The 20,951-nt window shown below is 40.9% G+C and overlaps 2 protein-coding genes across 2 annotated transcripts; both read left to right on the top strand.

Annotated features, from left to right (window-relative positions):
- Nucleotides 1–11,125: 11,125 nt before the first annotated feature.
- LOC308297920 (E3 ubiquitin-protein ligase-like) lies at nt 11,126–12,969 on the top strand (the record flags this gene model as incomplete). The annotated part of the gene is made up of 4 exons (XM_080741484.1): nt 11,126–11,259; nt 11,430–11,530; nt 12,248–12,421; nt 12,511–12,969. Exons 1-4 carry the CDS (start codon nt 11,181–11,183, stop codon nt 12,967–12,969), a joined length of 813 nt encoding a protein of 270 aa, XP_080597610.1. The 5' UTR covers nt 11,126–11,180.
- Nucleotides 12,970–17,495: 4,526 nt separating this feature from the next.
- On the top strand, nt 17,496–20,929 carry LOC308298544 (uncharacterized protein). Its single transcript, XM_080742173.1, has 5 exons — nt 17,496–17,538; nt 18,203–18,263; nt 18,381–18,480; nt 19,393–19,517; nt 20,817–20,929. The coding sequence occupies exons 2-5, from the start codon at nt 18,209–18,211 to the stop codon at nt 20,897–20,899; spliced, it is 363 nt and encodes a 120-aa protein (XP_080598299.1). The 5' UTR covers nt 17,496–17,538; nt 18,203–18,208; the 3' UTR covers nt 20,900–20,929.
- The last annotated feature ends 22 nt before the right edge of the window (nt 20,930–20,951 follow it).

A 20,951-nucleotide genomic window follows, 5' to 3' on the forward strand; every position in this document is an offset into this window, starting at 1 on the left:
CTTCAAAATTGACTGCACTGTAGATCTGCCACGTACTTTGCAGATAAAGGTATGAAGAAGTCACCATATAAAGGTCGTTGTGTTTCTAGTTTATTTTATTTATTTATATTTTGATCTCATTAAATGTTTTCATTTGCATGAATAGAATGTCAAGTATCAACTGTATGGAATGGTGAATCACTTTGGTTCACTGAGTGGTGGGCATTACACAGCCACCATCCAGTCTCTCAATAAGACCTGGCATGACTTTAATGACTTGAGGGTCTGTGAGGTGAGTAAACATTTATGCACAAATGTTTACTCAATTGTACATACCGGTATGTGAAATGTCTAATATCTTGCCTTTATTAGCTGAATGTCAAATATTGTTGTTACATCTTGCAGGCTCAAGAAGAACTGTTTGCACGAAACAGCACACACAAGTATGTCATGTTTATTTTCATCTATGCTCTTTTATCTCTTAGAATGTGGTCTTGTTGGTATAGTTATTGTATCCAAACGTTGACTATGCTGTCAAATATATCTTTACCTTATTCAGATCCACTAGTGCGTACCTGATCATGTACAGGAGAGGTAAGGGATATTAAGTTAGTTAATCAATGTCTTCTGGTCTACTTATGCAAACAATCAAACCTGTTAATAATTGTTTTTGATCATAACTTGTGGTGTTATTATAATGCCTCTATTTCAAAGCTCCAGAGTCACAGTTACCCAGTGAGAGTTCAAGACACAAGTCAGACTATAAACTGGAGGAGATCGTGACACCAGATGAACCAGTGGAAGACGTGACGGAACACAGTGGAAACACAGTGGAAGATCTCAACAGAGACACACAGACAGAATACCATGTGGTAGATGAAATCAGCATAGCACTGCCTAAACACAGGGTAAATACCAGTTCCAACGAGGCTGGGCTTGAGATGAAGTCTTTGGTAGAACAGAAGCAGCATGTGGATGTGGATGTGGATGTGGAAGATGAAATCAGCATAGCCCCACCTAAAGACATGGTAAATACCAGTTCCAACGAGGCTGGGCTTGAGAGGGAGCCTTTATTGGTAGAACAGAGGCAGCATGTGGAAGATGAAATCAGCATAGCACTACCTAAAGATAGGGTAAATGCTAGTTCCAATGAGGCTGGGCTTGAGAAGGAGCCTTTGATAGAACAGAAACGAAACAGCGAGGAGGTGTATGAGAAAGAGACTACAGAGTCAAAGGCAGAGGCCAGATCAAGGGTCTCAACATGTGGGGATAGTCCACATCCCAACAATGAGAGGGACATTAGGTGGAAGAAAGGAAAGAGAAGAAAAGGAAGAAAGGAAAGGAAAGAGAAAAAGAAAACTAGCAAGTGTTGCGTTTTACTTTAAACAGATTTCTACATGTTTACAGGTGTAAAGAAGTAAAACTATCAAGATATCTACATACTGTACTGTATATACTGTAGATATAGCATAAGACCAGGAGATAGTACTGTATGTACATGCTACGCTATACATCTCTTGCTTGTGGGTGTCATTATAATACCATTGTTTGTTGCTTATGATAGACAGACGGAAGGACTTTTTCTTTCTCTTTATGGCACCATGTCGATAAAATATGTATGGTTCACAGGTGTTAACCTGGCACCTCACCTCACCTTGTACTAACTTTTGAGAGCTTAGATTAGAAGGACAACACATTGATTTGTATCCACAGTTAAGCTCAATGTTTGTAAGCACTGAGTTCAAATATTAATCAAAATGTGTATGAACCAAAGGTTTTGATGGCCAAATAAATGTAAAGGTGTTTTAAATTGAGCTTTGTGTGAAGTGTGTTAATTCAGCTACATGTTAATTAGATGTAGGCCTACTACTAGTGAAGATTTTTAAGATTTAAGATTTTTATTTGACTTAATTTATTTACATAACCATTCCAAGGAAACAGTTAAAAGAATGTTTGGTGAAACTTTCAAATGAGAAATAATTGTTGTTAATCTTGAATACCTTAATGTCCATTCATTCTTGCATGCAATTATACTTAAAAACATTAACATCCTGTATTTTATGTGTTTGTTTTATGAAGCACATCCACAAATTGACAATAGGTTATTATTGCCTAATTATTTTTACAGTGTGGCTCTGCAGGAGGCTATTAGCCGTCTAAGGGCCGGTCTTTGAGTACTCTCAAACCGCTGCTGGTCGATGCCGTATTCCTTGCGCACACTGCCAGAGAGATCATGGCACTGCATCTTTAATACGTTATATAAATCTTGGTTTATGGTGTTAGACCTTTCCAGAAATATTACAGTTTTACCTTCATGCACTGCCTTTCTCACTCAATTGTTCACAAATGAACATGGGAAGCGTCACAAAAAGGCTGGACTCGAAGAGGGGTCCACCCTATGTTCCCCAGGTTCTATGTTCCCCACTTACCCCCCAAAAAGGTTCTATGTTCCCCAGGTTCTATGTTCCCCACCCACCCTCCCCACAAAAAGGTTCTATATTCCCCTCTTAAGGGCCATATATAGTTACGTATGGTTGATTTTGTGTACGTTTTGGGTGAGGAACTACGTACGGTAATCGCGTCGCCATGCATAGTAGACATGCACGTTATTTATGTTCCGACCCGCTCTCCGCTCCAATTCTGCTCCCGTTTTGGCAGCGCGCCACATGAAGGTGGTTCTCACATGTGTAAAAACCTTTGCATTTAGCCAAAATATGTAGAACCACAGATTTTGGACCCGCCGTGATGTTTGGTATAAATAATACGTGGTAACAGTCTGGAGTCTGGACTGGTTCTGCTGTCTGTCAGCACTCAGCAACGTTATCGCGGTAAATGCAACTCCGCGAGGGTACAAATTTAAACACATGGATGCGGACCCGGAGTAATTATAACAAAACACATGTACACACCCGCTCATATATTGAACATAATCCAAGTAATAAATGAGCCGCATCATCATCTCTTCTTGTGACTTGTGTGCCTCGCTGTCTGTGCTGATGACTGTTGTTGCGGTGTGTGTGTGTGTGTGTGTGTGTGAGAGAGAGAGAGAGAGAGAGAGAGTGAGGAGTCGAAGCGTCCTCTTCAAGTGGTTGTGTGACCTTTTCCGTTTCTTGATAAAATATAATTTATTATTGGGACACACAGTTTGAGAACCGCTCTTAGAGCAGAGTTAATTTCATCACAACTGCGCCTATGTTTTATAACGGTGGCCGTGGGTACTTCTTCTACGGATACATCTTGTACGTTCAGTCCGTCCAGTTGGGAGCTGTCCGTAAGGGTCCGTATACGGAGATAAATCATCCGGAGTACGGAGGCGTGGGAGACAGACCGGACAAACCGGACGAAATTTAACTCACCCTCCGTTGCTTATGTATTCCTGCGGTTCTTATGTACTACTATGCATGGTACTTTACCCCAACAAAAAAGGTTCTATGTTCCCCACTTACCCCCACAAAAAAGGTTCTATGTTCCCCGCTCAGCTTACAATAGGTTCTATGTTCCCCTCTTATCCAAAAATGCAGGAAACATTCATTTATAATTATTAATAACAACTCAAGACACCCAATAATGGGGAGAGATTACGAATACTAGTGGGACAGGGGGCACTAGGGACATCTGGACACTCTCTCTCAATTTTCAATTCAATTTTTCAATTCAAAGGAGCTTTATTGGCATGAGAAAACATACGTTTACATTGCCAAAGCAAGTATCACAAATACAATTAAAAACAGTTGAAAATGGGGAACATATATACAGTTGGAGGGGGTACAGCATTGAGTAAACAGAGCTATGTCGCATTGTGACATTTTATATACAGGGTACAAATAGCAGCATTTTTCTTTTCCTCAAAATGCATTTAAAGGTATCAGCTCTGTTTCATACTGTATGTGCAGTAGGTCTAGATGTCAATCCATGGTTTGTAGTCCTTAGGGTGGTTGTGTTTCTAGCCTTCTTTTGTCACAACAGTTCACAAATCTTGCTGCTGTGTTTGCGCATTGTTGTATTTCTCCCAGTAGATATGGGAGTTTTTCATCATTGGTCGAGTTTTCAAACTCACTTCGGGTGTGTGTAATCTGTGGGAAGTATGCGTCTCTAATGTCTTGGTATAGTGGGCAGGTGGTTAGAAAGTGTAGCTCTGTTTCTACCACATTTTGTGTGCAGTGTGTACATAGCCTATCTTCCCTTGGGAGTGGGGTCTGTCTGTGCCGGCCTTTCTCTATTGCAAGGCTGTGTTCGCTGAGTCTGTACCTAGTCAAGGCTTTCCTAAGTTTTGGGTCTTTTACTGTGCTCAGATATTCTGCTAACGTATATTCTCTTTTTAGTGCCAGATAGCATTCCATTTTGCTTTGGCTTTGGGTTGTCTCTTTCCAGTATGTTAGGTAGCTTTCTTTTTGTTTTCTTATAATCTGGTTTGGTCCAGAGTGTTTCCCGTTTGGTAGTTGGGCTTCTGTTTGTGCACAGAGTCCCTGGGCCAGCTGACTGAGGGGGCAACCATGTAGGTTTTCACTATGGTTGAGGGCTATGTTATGGAGCGTGTCTGGGTTGCTTTCTTTTGGGTGATTAAAGAATTTAAGTGCTCTCTTTTTTACTTTTCTCTCTCTCTCTCTCTCTCACACACTGTTATGGATTTCTATAATTATTGCATAAAAATATACTTGAGAAAAGAAAGGTTCGAGCAGTGTTCAAACACAATCAATATTTAATCATCAAAGGAGCTCCTGAGCAGACAGCGACTACACTCAATGGGCATAGCAACTCTCCACTCCCGAGCACAGGTTATACACACCCTCTTTATACACTTCAGAGGGGACTTAAAATAAAAAAGAGTCAAGTTAACAAACATCCTTTTAAGGCTTTCAGTCAGGAATACTTTAGACAGATCATGACATTCTGGTAACAGGTGAAAGAGTGACTCACACAACAGTTGTTCTCAAACCTAGGAATAAACACCCTGACATGCCTAAACTAAATTACATGACCTTCTGGTTTGGATATGGTATCAATGGCATTTGCGACATCATGCTTCGTGTCACCATACCAATCCGCTCAGAACTCCCCCCTCCTTCTGTTGGAGCTATATTCAGTCTTTCCAGTCCAGCAGTGGCCAGGTCCATGTTGTCCTTGTCCCCCTTCTCCGCGATTCCGTGGGTGGCTGCCTGCTGAGCTATCTGGGCAGCTGCTGCGTAGAGCTCCCCCGCTGGGTTTGGAGGTAGGTCGTGCATTCCATTGGCAGGAGCCGCTGCCGGTGGAGGGGCTGCTTGCTGAAGGCCGGGAACAGGTGCTGGCTGCGCTGGGGCGTGTGGATCTGCCGGGTTGGGTTGCTGCACTGGTGGGCCCAATGGGGGGTTCAGCTGGGTGCGATATGGAGGTGGCTGGAGCATCTCTTGCCTATACTTTTTCAATCTTTTATGCCTTTTCTCATATTGCTCAAGAGCATCCCTACATGCTCTTAATTTTGAGGAGCTAAATGTTCCCGCAAGCGGGAACTTTTCCTGAGTAAGTTTATGCCATAACATGATTGGCTCTAATATTTCATCTCCCCATCTCTCCACCATGAACTCTATTGGCCCTGAGAGTGCCCTTAGCCTGGAATAGCCACTCTCTCCATTCCCCATTGCTCTGGAAAGACTCAGAAAAACAAACAAGAGAAAGAAAAGAAGAATCAGAGCAGAGTTGAGTCAACAGACACTTTGGCAAACCGTCCTTGGTTACATAAAATGATACCGTACTACAGACTGATATCCTAGGATGACTTCACTCATTCCATGCGTTTCTCAAACATACGTCATCCTTTACAAACCTAATGAGTCTGTTCACACCTTGTTTTAGATATTTCTTTTCCCCTTTAAAAGGTTTATATACTGTACTATGTGACCCTTCTGATCAGTCACACCTTATAACAGTATCACATTTAATACCATGTCCCAAAACCCTCGTAGCTGTTCACAATTCTCATGTGTGTTCACAGATTCGCACCCAGGAGAATAACATGAACAGCTCCCTGTGGTCCCTTTTTTAAGTTTATACGTTTTTATACATTTAAATAATAACCCAGAATGATTATTTCCGACAGCCAATTTCCCCGTCGATAACCACCGGTCCCACGATCACGTGAAGCTATGTATTAAATAGCTTTTCCCCCGAATTCCACGGGTAAAACCTTATCATGCAAGGTCTTATTCATCTACCACGGTCCTCCCCGTGAAGCTATAATGAAATAGCACCCTGGATTGCACAGGTACTGTTTTTTTTTCCAAACAGAATCCTTATATCCTCTAAAACATGCAAAATTTGTTCATGCAACAGATTGTATTTGAAACACTCTCGTACCTTATTGAACCCTGTTCTCTGCCCATCCGACACCCGGACGTCCCACGGACGGCACGTCAACCGTTTGGAGCTGATGTATTTGCCTGGTAGCTGCAGCAAATCCGGGAAGGTCCGTCGATGTGGACGGACAGAAGACAGAGTCCCTTCGTGGTCGCCAGCTGTTATGGATTTCTATAATTATTGCATAAAAATATACTTGAGAAAAGAAAGGTTCGAGCAGTGTTCAAACACAATCAATATTTAATCATCAAAGGAGCTCCTGAGCAGACAGCGACTACACTCAATGGGCATAGCAACTCTCCACTCCCGAGCACAGGTTATACACACCCTCTTTATACACTTCAGAGGGGACTTAAAATAAAAAAGAGTCAAGTTAACAAACATCCTTTTAAGGCTTTCAGTCAGGAATACTTTAGACAGATCATGACATTCTGGTAACAGGTGAAAGAGTGACTCACACAACAGTTGTTCTCAAACCTAGGAATAAACACCCTGACATGCCTAAACTAAATTACATGACCTTCTGACTACCTTCAAGAAGAAACAAAGATTACATTTCATAAAATTCTATAACAACACACACACACACACACACACACACACACACACACACACACACACACACACACACCGCAACAACAGTCATCAGCACAGACAGCGAGGCACACAAGTCACAAGAAGAGATGATGATGCGGCTCATTTATTACTTGGATTATGTTCAATATATGAGCGGGTGTGTACATGTGTTTTGTTATAATTACTCCGGGTCCGCATCCATGTGTTTAAATTTGTACCCTCGCGGAGTTGCATTTACCGCGATAACGTTGCTGAGTGCTGACAGACAGCAGAACCAGTCCAGACTCCAGACTGTTACCACGTATTATTTATACCAAACATCACGGCGGGTCCAAAATCTGTGGTTCTACATATTTTGGCTAAATGCTAAGGTTTTTACACGTGTGAGAACCACCTTCATGTGGCGCGCGGCCAAAACGGGAGCAGAATTGGAGCGGAGAGCGGGTCGGAACATAAATAACGTGCATGTCTACTATGCATGGCGACGCGATTACCGTACGTAGTTCCTCACCCAAAACGTACACAAAATCAACCATACGTAACTATATATGGCCCTTAAGTGGAGAACATAGAACCTGGGGAACATAGGACCTTTTTTGGATAAGTGGGGAACATAGAACCTGGGGAACATAGAACCTTTTTGTGGGGGTAAGTGTGGAGAACATAGAACCTGGGGAACATAGGACCTTTTTTGGATAAGTGGGGAACATAGAACTTGGAGTTCAAGTTCACGTATAGTATCGTGACGCCCCACAAGCCCTGAAAACTAAACTCCAAACAGCCCAAAATAAACTAATTAGGGTCCTGCTTAACCTTCCCTATCAGACTCACCTCACCCCTACTCACCAGTTAAGAGTGGGGTGGCTCAGAGTAGATGACAGAGTACAGCAACTTGCAATGGGCCTGGTGTACAAGATACACTACACCACTATGATACCCAAGTACCTGTCAAAATACTTCATAAACATTAAGGATGTCCATAATTACAACACCAGAGGCAGTGCCACAGATCACTTCCAACCCAGAGTCAAAACCAACAAAGGGTCAAACTCGTTTTTCTGCTATACCACCAAAATGTGGAAAGCCTTACCGAAGGCCATAAAGGAGTGTGGATCACTAGCATCCTTTAAAATTGCATTAAAAAAACACTTACAGGCAGCAACCTTTCGCAACTGGTAAAAGAAACTAACCTAGCCCAACCCTACCCTCCTGCCCCTTCTTTGTATATACTTATTGTTTGTTTAGACTTACTGTTTTCTTTTTTGTTTTTTTCTTTACATATCTACTGCATAGTACTGTGTTCTATTTGTCTGTCATTCAATGTTATATGAGATACTTTAATGGTTTCCTGTGGAAATAAGCTTAGTCTTTTCATGGATCTCCTTTTAGTAGACCTTGTACCAGTGAACTGTACCGTCATGAAACTGTACCTTTTCCTATGCAAACTTCTAATAAAGCCTTCAATCAATCAATCAACATAGAACCTGGGGAACATAGTATGGTCCCCTGGAAGATATGTCACACAGTCACACTATTACAGTAGGCTACAGAGCCTAGGGGGTTCCATAGATACATTGATTTTTCCCCACAAATTAACAAAGTATAGGATGTGTAAATCGGCCAATGACATAAAACTGTTAAAGAGCAGTGCATGTTCATTTAAACTAACATTTAGGATATATTACCCATGCAGGCTAGTGCAGTACTGGATGGATCACATTTAGCCTAGCTAACTCCAATGATATGGGCGGTGGTCGGTGGAGTGGACCGTGGCGTGGAGGTCAGGTTTGGGCCACAGCTGCCAGTGATTGTAATACACTACTGCAGTGCAGTGTCACTGATGGGGACAACAAGTTACTTATTTACAAATGACTGAGTGGCTGAGTCTGGTTGAGTCTCGTTTCATTGAAATAGAAAGTTGAAAAAGTTGGACTTGTTTTAGCCTACAATATAATGACTAATGTTTGAGCAATATCGAAACCCATGCAAGTTTGAAGGTCTGTCATGTCATCATGGCACGGGACTACTTTTGAATTGGCGGCCTACAGGCAAAGTATTAAACTAAAGTGAAAGCATTTTCAGTCAAACTTGCAGCGCATCGTCTCACGACCGCTCGCGCTCGGGATCAAGAACAAAGATGGGAAGGACGTATCAAGTTGTGGTGACTGGGCTGAGAAACCAAAAGTTACTCGTTGATCTGTGCGAATCCGAAGAGCACATGAGAAACATGACAGTCCTGGATATGAAGAAGAAAATTAGCGAGAAGCTGCCAGATGTCCAAGGTAAGCCTAGTGTGTTATTATTCTGGAAAGTGTACAGTGTGTGTGTGTGTGTGTGTGTGTGTGTGTGTGTGTGTGTGTGTGCGCGCGGCGCGCGTGCGTGTGTATCTAGGCTGTTTGTTTTATTAATTTGTTTGTTTATTTCTTTAGCCTAATTATGTAACATTTTACATTTGTTTATTTGTTGTAGGCTATTTACGTTTTATTGTGCATCTGGTACAGGTACGCGCCTGTTGTTCGGCAACGTCCCCCTCGATGATGAATCGCGCACACTGTCATCCTATGGGATCCAGCATCTAGCCAACATTTTATGTTGCATTCGCCTGCCCGGAGGAGCGGGACGACAGCCATAGCCTGCCTATATGGACTTCATGAAATCTGGAACAAACGTTTTTTTTTTTTTTTTATGTTTAATTCACAAGGAGTTTAAAACAAAACATGTTTAATGTTATATGTAGCCTACCCTATTTTAATGTAGGTAGGCTAATTGTTTGCCATGAAACCCTGCTGCCAGGCCGGTGTAGGCCTACTGACACCGGTGTCTACACAGTAGACCTACACACCAAACTGATTTATGGTCAAATGAATAAAAAATATTGTTCATGATTTTCCTCACAGACATGTGTGTGCGTTTCATTTCAACAGTAATAGCCTAATTTCGATGGAAATGGTGGTTCAGAATAAGCCACGAAAAGCAATGATAATCTTTACACAGTAAAATGGTTAAAACAAAATTAATAACTATGTGTGTGTGCGCGGCAGTGTGCCCCATAATAAGAGCAATAGAATGTTATCTGAAATAATGGATCCGCGAGGCCAAAGTTTTCCTTCAAGAAAGATCCAGAAATCTAGTCTTTGTGATGGGGCCATTTGTTTTGTTCCTAACAAAAATTGGAACACAATAATAATAAGTTATAGAGTAAGGTGGGGTAAAAGGCCCCCCTTAAGGATAATGTCTATTTTATGACCAATTAAAATACATTTTGATATAAATGCAGTATGTACATGTTAGCAATGCTTTACCCAATACACCTATATGGGCACCATGTTGAAACATTAGATACATTTGATGTTATAGTACAAAAAGAAAAACATGTAAAAAGGGCCTTTTGCCCCACTGGGGTAATAGGCCCCCCTCTATGGGGTAAAAGGCCCCCCTCTATGTAGTGGAGCAGAATAGGTGCTACAATCATGAAAATTGACATGAGCATTTCTATGGGTCTTTTCTATGAGTCATTTCTATGGGTCAACATTCTATGGGTCTAATGTTGTATCCATGAAGAGCTAAGGATGCCAGGAATGTGCTGAAATCAAAAAGGTTGCCACCTTGTAGTTCTGTAGTCAAATACAGCTGGGGGGCTTATTACCCCAGGGGGGCCTATTCCCCCACTCTACCCTACAGTTTCACACACACACACACACACACACACACACACACACACACACACACACACACACGCACACACACGCACGCATGCACACACACACACAACACACACACGCAAAAGGATACATTATATATATATATATATATATATATATATATATATATATATATATATATACACACACATACACACACACACACACACTGTGTGTGTGTGTGTGTGTGTGTGTGTGTGTGTGTGTGTGTGTGTGTGTGTGTGTGTGTGTGTGTTATATATATATATATATATATATATATATATATATATAGGCCTATATATATATATATATATATATATATATATATACACCTATATATAGACCTATATAGACCTATACAATTATAATGAATGATAATAATATAATATTATAATAACAATTATTACCCCCCATAATCTTATTAGCTATTATTATTAGGATTCGCCTATAAATTGCCAACTTGAGTTTCTTTGCAAACTTTCACTTCAGTGAAACCCATATGACTTACGGGAAGGACAGAGAATGAAAGTGAAACCCTGCATGCAGCATGAAGTCATGATTTACAGACTGACTTTAACCAGCGCAGATTTAGCAGAAGGAGAATAATCCAACATGTCCAGTGTACAGGAGAAGATGTATGACGGCAGTGACTCCTCTCTCACATTTGTAAATGGACCAGACGAATTAGATTGTAAGTAGAATGTATTGCCTACTCGAATTTAATGCGAACAATTCCGATTTATCTAGGCCTTGCTAAAGTGTAAATTTGACTGGGGGTCGGTACAAAATACTGACTGACTTTTGTGACCATGAGATTGAACCATTTTGTCGAATGCGAACGTTTCCCTTCATATGTTTCAGTCGAGTGGAATGAATACAAGTCTACAAGGGCAGCTATGTCCTGTGGTCATGCGGTCACGCCGATGTCTCTCACAGCTTGGTGTCGCTTTTTGTTGTCACAGGTAGGCCTATATATCATTTGACATCTTCCCACACTTCATATGAATTTGTTTTCCATATAGCTAATTAGAGTGTTTCGTATAATTATAGTCAGACCTACCAGTTTGAACGTTTGTGAAAATTCCGGGAACCTCTCCCTCCGCTAATTACAGTACGATCGTGAAGGGTGAGGTATAGGCTAATAAACGGGGCTAGTAGCCTAGTGCGTATCAGATCAATTAGATTTTAGTTTAACTATAACGTTGTGATATGAAATATTAACGGAAAGATAAAGTCTGAATAGTCATGCAAGCAATACATGCATGCATGGAGGAATAATTTATGGGACATTTAATAGACTATATGCCTATAATGTAACAGCTACTGAAAAAGCCAATTTCCAGACAATAATCTTATTATTTAAATTATATTTAATATATATATATATATATACATACATACTGTAGGCTATGTATATATAAACACACACACACACACACACACACACACACACACACACACATGCAGGAGAAGAATCTGTGCAAGTCATATAGGCCTATAACACCAGAAAAGGGCACAAGACAAGTCAGAAGTTTATTGAAATGTTGTGTCTCATCACAGCACCACTCAGGTGTATTGAGTCTTTGCAACTGGAGCCTATTTGCTCCTGCCCTTAGAATTTCCCGTCAAAATGTATACATTTCCCTTAATTTAATTTCCTTTCCTTTTCATAATTAAAGGGTCTCTGCAAATTCACCTGTCCAGTAGAAAGGCAGGGCAATAAGAAAAAGTGTGACGCTGAGTGGCCGTACACAGAGGTTCGTAAGATGGCCCTTCTTACCCCTGAAGAAAAGGTGGAATTTGAAGAGAAATTGGCCCGCCTTGCTGCTGGTGAATACTGTGATGTCAAACAAGTGAGTGCCTGAAAATGAAATCACTTGAACTTGTCCATTCAAATTAAATCTCTGTGCTCACTTGTCTCTCCACAACATCATGTTTACAGTGCCCTGGATGCAGCTCTACTGTCATTAGGAATGACTTCTCTAATCTCAGTGTGCGCTGTACCATGTGTACAGCTGACAGAAAGAGAGGCTTCGATTTCTGCTGGCAGTGTTTGAGGGAATGGAAAGGTCCAATGCCAAGATCGGACCGCTGTGACAACGAAGGCTGCGTCAACCAGGAGCTGGAGATACTGAGGACCTGCGCTGACATCAACTTTGATAAAGTCCAGGGTATCACAGGTTGCCCCTCCTTGCGGGCCTGTCCTACATGTGGCCTCAGAGTGGAACATGACAAAACAGGTTGTAAGAACATCTTCTGCCCCCGCTGTAAGGTGGAGTTCTGTTTTGTGTGTCTGAACCGCACCGTTGATTGCAAGAAAAATGGTAATTATAACAATTACTCTGCCTGCTCCAGTGGTGTAGCCCCAAGACAGACCTCTATACCTGTGTGGAAGAGATGAGTGTCCTCAGTGTTCATTTTTAATGTGTTTACTGTGTAGAAACAACAATAGCAAAAGAGTAATTTATGTTCATATTCATTGATTGTCACAGTGTAAAACTCTTTCTGGGTAAATAAATAAATGTGTCACCATATAGCCTCTGTTGGTTTCTGGTTCTTAGACTATTGTCAATTAAAGTGTTTCATTTGTCAACTCGTGCATGTCTGATGACTGTCCACTTCTGCATATAGTAGAAAAACATGAATTCTAAGGCTACAGTGCCTTAGAATGCAACACAGGATTAACAAATATTTTGTCACTGTCGGGTGGAAGCTGTGTATGTCCAAATTAAAACTATGTTATTTGTTTAGTGGTCTCGCATAAAAACCTGACAAAAGACTATTGTTTTGTGTCACTGTCAAAAAAAAAAGAAAGAAAAAAAAATACAGTCACATTTCAAATATGTAGATAGAGGAGTTAGATAGATGTTTATTATTAACAAAACCAGACCCACAATATCGTATGCAGTCTCAATAATATACATGTAAGTTTACCAGAGTTTTATAGATCTGCTGATATGACCTGAACTCTGACCCTGGAGGAGTGACACTTCCTGTGCATCGCCATGACAACAGCCAATAGGCAGACAGCAGCCATGATGCCCAGGACTGTTGCTATGGTGACTTCAGTTGGGTGACTGATGGATGCATTAGAAAGTTGGGTAGGGGATGGTGTCTCACTGGGTGAAGTTAGGAGGGTCCGATAGGAATCACTGAATACGAAAAATTACAACAATCAATCTGAGAGTACATTGTTTAGTGATACTTTAGAGGGTTTACTTAAAGGGGAAGACCACCCATTTTCAATATAGAACTATGTCTTCAATGTTCTAGGCTACACAGAAGAGGGGGAACTTTTTGTTATTTCCACACAACTCCTCTAAGGTATATTAATGACATAGTTCAATATTGAAAATGGGTGCTCTTCCCCTTTAAAGTAAGTAAAATATGGTATACCGATTAAGTGCAATTGTCATAATACTACAAATGGTCTCAAGTCCAATTCTTAACACAAGATATTTGTATCACCCATTTTCAAATTTCATCTTCATATAATTGTTACTCAAAATGCTTATAAGATGGCACCATATCTGTCTAGCCAATCTGTGACTCGAGGAGGGCTGTTCAGAAACCTGCATACCTGTGGCAATGCATCATCGGTAGGCAGGTTACTTTGGTCATTTCAAATGAGATTTCAAAATTAAAGGTTTTTGAGCTGTCCACAATAACCCACCTGACCTCGAGACCTTTGCCCGGAAGAGCACTGCTTCTAGTTGGTTCTTTTATTAAGACATTTTGGGCATTTTGGAAAATATATAGCCCATGTGCTTCAGGCAGTTGCATGTTGTTAGCACTATTATTCGATTTATTGGACTCTTCACATGCACATTTCTTCATTTAGTAAAAACTTAAAGGAAATAATTACACACTGATACTGGATACAATCATGTTGTGCTAGTGACACAGGCCTATAATGAAATATACACTGCTGACATGGAGGTGACATATTATTTGCTCCAATGTTGGCCCATTTAATAATGTTACTTAATGGTATGAAGAAAATGTACTTTAGTCATCTATGTCATGGCTCCACCTAGTGGTAGGCCATGGAGGAAGTTCAAAAGCTTATATATTTTCTAAAAAATATTATTGCTATTATTATTGCTACACATACATTTGATTGTTTTCACAAAGTGGGTAACAAGTTCATTTTGACTACCGCAGTGAAAGGCATCAAGTTGTTTGTCTGCTGCTGCTTACCATATACCATTTTCCATGTTTTATCCTTTGAACATGACTGCAATCAGAGGCAATTGTGGGCTCAGCCCCTAAGCACCTGGATAACAATTAATACCTTAAAATTTTACAACAATAACACGTTCAATAAATTACTATAGCCTAAATGTGAGTTTTACACCACACAATGCTTTTAAGAAAATGGAACATGTGTGCAAAAGTACTATAGTGCCACTGTGCCAGCTAATCTTCCAAGAGGAAAGATATACGTCCAGAAAAAAAGATAAGGTTGAGTTGAACTTTATTCTCTATTGAGTTGAACTTTATTCTCTATTGATAACATGTCTGATGAAGGAAAAGGGTATGCCCAAACCTTTATCAAAACAACCACTTTCACTTTGACTAACCTGACACAATTTGATTAGCAACAATTATTTGGGTGGCCTACTGTAATGTAGAACTAGACTACAGTATATGATCTCTGGTGTGGTTCAGAGTACAGTCAGACTCAATAAATGCAGTTGAGGAAAGCGCTCCTGCCTTCATACAGTACTGGTGAGGCAGATGCTGGGACACAGAAGCCCATCATTTGTATCATGCTGGAAAAAAAGATAATTGCTGCAGTGGATAACAAACAAAATTGTGCACTTTTTGAAAAAAGCATGAAACTTGTAGCATATTAAGTAAATACAATACTGTTTTCTCAGACTAATAAGGACACCAAACAGAATTTTACAGAATGCAACAATAATGTACAGGCAATAATAATAATAATCTCAGATTTATATAGTGCTTTAAGTAGCTACAAACCCTAAAATATATTGCACTTGAGAGAAACTTAAAATGACACAAAACATAACGAAAGAAAGAAAGCATTATTTTGCAATTTAGGTTCCCTTTACTTCAGCCGCCATCCTGACAGGCCGAGCCAGCCAAGCTGTGAGGGCCAGTTCAGCAGGCACACACAAACACACATAGAACCATACGGTCATGTCAGTCAGGCTCACGTGGCACCAGTGCAGGCCCACAAATGCCGCAAGGCCCACCAGGGTGAAGAGGCTGGACACGGCCTGGCACAAAACACTGCACCACAGTGCCCCTCGGTCCTCACCATAGGCAGATAGCAGCATGGCCAGCAGGGCAAAGGCTACCAGCACCAGTGGAGAATACACACCCAGGATAGTGGTCATTCTGAGAATGTTATGGGTCTCAGGAAGAGCACATCCACTGTCTGGCAGGCATGACAGTCCTCCATCATGTGGCAGCAGCAGGCAGAGATGAAAAGGACTGATGAATGCCTCGTTGGAAACAATGAACAAACCACCATAAACTATGAGAGCAGTTAACATCTGGAAGAGGACGAGGAGGAGCAGCAGCAGTGTAACCAACCACTGTCTTCTTGCAGCCAGAGGCTTCATCACAGAGGGGACTGCCATGGCTGAAGTATTCTGACCCCTGGTCTAGCAGGAAAAGAAAACCAGGGTGATTGTCAACTCAAAATGACACATATAGGTCTATATAGCAAATGGCAAAATGTATTTGACCAGTGAGTAATTTAAAGTGGCGTTTTAATTCCAATTCATTACCTTCTAGTAGAATTATTTTAAGATATGGTCAGGATGTTCAACTGGTTCAGGTCCTGTGAAGAAACAGCCTTGGTTCAGATTAGAAACAAACTCGAATAGGAAGGCTGTAGTGTAGCAGGTTGTTCATTTACTCGTAAGTAATCTTCGCAGAAACTGCATTTCAATGTTCAACTTTTAAAAAGTCAGCTGATTATGGTGACTCATGATGATCATATGATGTGACCTAAACAAAATTACATTCTGTCTTGCAAGCTGTTTCAAATTCAAAACAATTTCAAATTCACAAACGAGCTGCGGGCTCGTTTGTGTCAGCCAAGTAGCAATTAAACAACCGGCCGCCACAATAATAACGGCACGATGAACAGGCAGTTTGGTTTGGGTTCCTTTGTTTCTAATTGTTGTTAAAAGTATAAGTAAATAAAATGTTACTGGAGCGAATGTTATTCTTGATCGTTGTAGTCCAGTCCCTCCAGACCAAGTGCGTCTGTCTCCTGCGGTCTGACACGCCGGTGACAGTTAAAAACTCGGGGGCGGGTAGCTCTGGTCAAAGGAGTTCTCCTCGTTGACGCTATGTCACCGATGATCCCTTACGCCGCAGGGAATAATGCGCACCCACTCGTCTGTAGTAAAAATAAAACATACTGTTTCGCTACTCACCAAAACATAGACGGCTTTAAGGAGGTGAAAGCCCACTTTCCTTAGTGGAAACACTTTGAGCCCCCCACCTCACGTCTAAAATACACTTTTTAGCCAGAAATGAAGATAATTCACCGGAAGGCAAAATCTGGTCAATGGAATTCTCTATTGACAAGATCTGTAGAGGGCGGTGTGGAGTAGCTAAAACTTCCACTGAAACATTTTCTTTTCTGGCCAAAAGGTGTATTTTAGACGTGACGTGGGAGGCTCCGACTCCTCCGAGTGTCCCCACTAAAGAAAGTAGCATTTCTCCATCTTAGAACCGTCTTTGTTTTGGTGAGTGGCGAAAGTGTATTTTGTATTGCTACTACAGACGAGAAGCAGAGCAGCCTGGGCTACCGCGGCTGTGAGCGGTCCCATAGCGTTAAAGATAACTCATTCTAACGCACCAGAGCTAGGGGGCGGGATCAGACCGGGCTACGAAAGGAAAGTTGAGCAGAAGGAAGAAAGGAAGAAGAAAGAAGCTTTGGCTACTTCCTGGGATTTCCAGCCAACAGGTTGTTGATATTTAAGTGAGTTTTTAAATCTATGAAATAACGACTGAAGTAGCCTTTAAATGCTATCTTACTGCTTATTTACCGTGGAAGCATTTTGTAAATAAAATAGAAACCACTTCGTGCGTTACAGGAACATGACATCAACACTTAAAGGAAGGGAGTCAAGGGACAACTTACTAAATGTTTTGAACAGCAATTCTCTCACAGACTCAAATTAGCCTATATTTTGGACTGTATCACTCGTCCACTGCTCTCTCTGCCTTGCCATGCAGCTCTCTGGACTCACACACTGCCAGATGTTGACCAATTGAACCTGGTGAAAATACAATTCCGCGTGTATTATTTCCTTTTATAGAGAGCACCTGCCAAAATAACTGACAAACTCTTGAAGCGTCCCCCCTTTTTGTAGGCTCTGGCTGCATTCATTGTCAAACTGAAAGTGAAAGAAGCCCTAAACATGTGATTGTGAGCCATAGGAAGAGTGAGACACCCAAACATTCTGGCTAGGGGAAATTCCTACTCTAGTGCGCGCGCACACACACACACACACACACACACACACACACACGAGCAACCTGTTCAGCTGGTCAATAGTTTCTCTTTTTAGATGAACATATCTTGGGAAGAGAATGCACTAAACAACTACAATGTCATTGAGTTCTTCCCTTGTCATTGACAGGTCAACATGAACAATAAGAGAATAGAATTCTCAAAGAAACTTGACAGAATTCCAGTTTCAGGTACCATGCATGAACTGGAAGCACAATATATTCATTGATTAAACCCCACTTATCCATGCTGAATGTTGGCAGTACATTCGTAGCATTTAGTCAGATTTTGTTCTATGTTTTCTTTAGACTACCATGGCTTGGAAAACCAGGGTGCTACATGCTATTTAAACAGTGTTCTTCAGGTGCTCTTCATGACCAGGGACTTCAGAGAGGATATGAAATCAAGGTATCATTTTGCATATAGCCTATTACAACTACAGTGGCGGCAACAGCCAATCCTTTTTGGGGGTGCTTGGGGGGAGCCTGACTATTTGGAGGTACTAACTAAACTAAGGAGTTGTCAATAGCTTACCAAATTAAGCATAGTCTACTCTAAACCAACACAAAATCATGCACATTGTGTAGTTAGAAGGACCACTAACAGCATCTACAACACGTCTTGGTTTTTTGCTGGGCTCCCTCTATAGCCTAGTATCTTGGTGTCCCTTAACATATCTGGTGACACTGTATTCCAGACAGACAACATCATCAAACCAATGTCTATTGAAGTTCTTTTGCTGATTCCCAAAGATCTCAGATCGGTATGCTATAAGAACTGGACGTCTTGGCCCCTTTGTGTGGTTGTTGTCATCTATGGTATGCACGCTGGCAGCCACTGTGTTGATTTTAATATCAAAGTCGCTGATGTTGGCAGCACCACCGCCAAGGCTGAGACTCCTCCGCCTCCATTACAGGATTAGCATTCCTATCAACATTTGGTTGTTGATAGGTTGTTGATTCGGGTACTGTAAATGACGGTCGCTCGACAATACATTATTTGGCGTACCTCCATGTATTAGCCTATTGATCGACTATTAATAATATGACCACCAGATAATGTCACAGAGTTGAAGAGTTGAAAATAAATTGGTTTAGCATTTCTTGGGCTGCTACGGGGGCCCTATGGGCTTCTTAAAGCACCTCCAAGCCCCTCAATGCCGCCTCTGTACAGATAACTGCTTACAGATTGGTAGGCTACATGCATCGATCTGCATAGCCTGCATATAGCTTGTACTGTATGGTTGTATCTGTTTGAGTGATCAGTCTCACTTACTGTATAATGATGTTGTAACCATGACTCCTTTCTTTATTTCCACAGGGTCAGACATAGTGGTCAAGACTCTGCTGCAACCATTGATCCACACCTGGGAAGATTGTTTGTTGATTTGGAGAGACATACAGCTAACACACATAATATCACAAAATGTTTGGGGATTACTAAAGGTAAGTTTTGATGTGACATTTTGTTAATTTCTATGTGTGTAGATTACTGTATGTGCAATTTACATTTCTGTATTTGTTGATTTATTTTCATCCATAGTGAGGTTTCTAAATGACATTCTGAAAGAATACATGATGACTGTATGTATCTTTGTCTAAATCAATTCGTTTCATTATTTAATTAAGCAATTAAGTATGATCGTATCTATGATTAAGCGTGGACAAATTCAGGACTGTCCTGCATTTGAGTGATGGGGCTTTCACCTGAATTTAGAATCTGAAGTATTTCACCCATTCACAGCTAATTCATTCTGAGATGTGTGAATGACCATTAGGTGAGGTAATAATGACTTATAGTCACTTACAGTAGGTTGGTCTGTCTGTCTGTTATGTAGCATCTAGTGTTTTTTCATCTAGTGGGTCCTATAATGTGAAACGGAACAGCCCCAGTTCTCCCCAAAAATAGTGCCCAGTTCTCCTCAAAACTGTGCCAATACTTGTTGCCAGTTCTCAGGTTAAGTTCTGAAAAGAATCCACCTTCTGTTTGGTTGCTTTTCCAGCATCCAGTTCCAGCAACCAGCTTTTCCAGTATTGTTCCGCTGTTACTATGCAGCTACTGTACAATGTCAGAGGAGACAAACAAACTAGTTTGTACTCTTATGTTCTTATACACAATAAGTAACGATAAAGAACCTTGAACCTTATGCTCAAGTTATGGTCCACTCTTAGGCTGGGCAATAGATCGAAAATATATCGATATCGAGGTATCAACATGCAAGTTATACATATCGTCGAAGATGGCTTGAAATGAGGTATTGGTGTATGTGTCAAATTAGCACACAATGCATGCACGTAGCACATGCAAAAAAAAACAGTCCATCTGTAAACAGCTGTGGAAAATGGAAATAAGGCATTTAATTTCTTTATTCTATGTGTACTGTGCCGTGTGCATGCATGGATGTGCTATTGATTATCTGGGTTAGGCAGGCAGTGGACCTAAAGCAGAAAAACATTAAAAATGATAGAATGCAATTGTTTTTACTGATATCGTGAGTAATATCGATATTGAGTTATTCAACAATGTTATCGAATATCGAAGGTTTTCCTAATATCGCCCAGCCTTAGTCCACTCCCTGTACTCCCTGTATGACGGCGTTGCAGACCAAATGTAGAAGATATATATATATACATACTATATATAAGTGTTGCATTGTGACTGTGAGCTTATACTGTGTTACAGTAGTTCTGTGACACCATTGTATGATGAAGCATAAATATGACTTTACTCATCTCCCCTTCCAGTACATGAACAACGGGACTCTGCAGAGTATCTTGAGAAAATCCTAAGTCTGACCAGCCCTGATGTGTCTGAGGTAAGTAGGTGAAAATACAAGGCAGTTCTGCGAGTCTCCCTATCTCATACCGTTTAATTAGGAA

This window comes from Nannobrachium achirus (genome assembly GCF_963921795.1).
Source record: "Nannobrachium achirus genome assembly, chromosome: 14".
NCBI lineage: Eukaryota > Metazoa > Chordata > Actinopteri > Myctophiformes > Myctophidae > Nannobrachium > Nannobrachium achirus.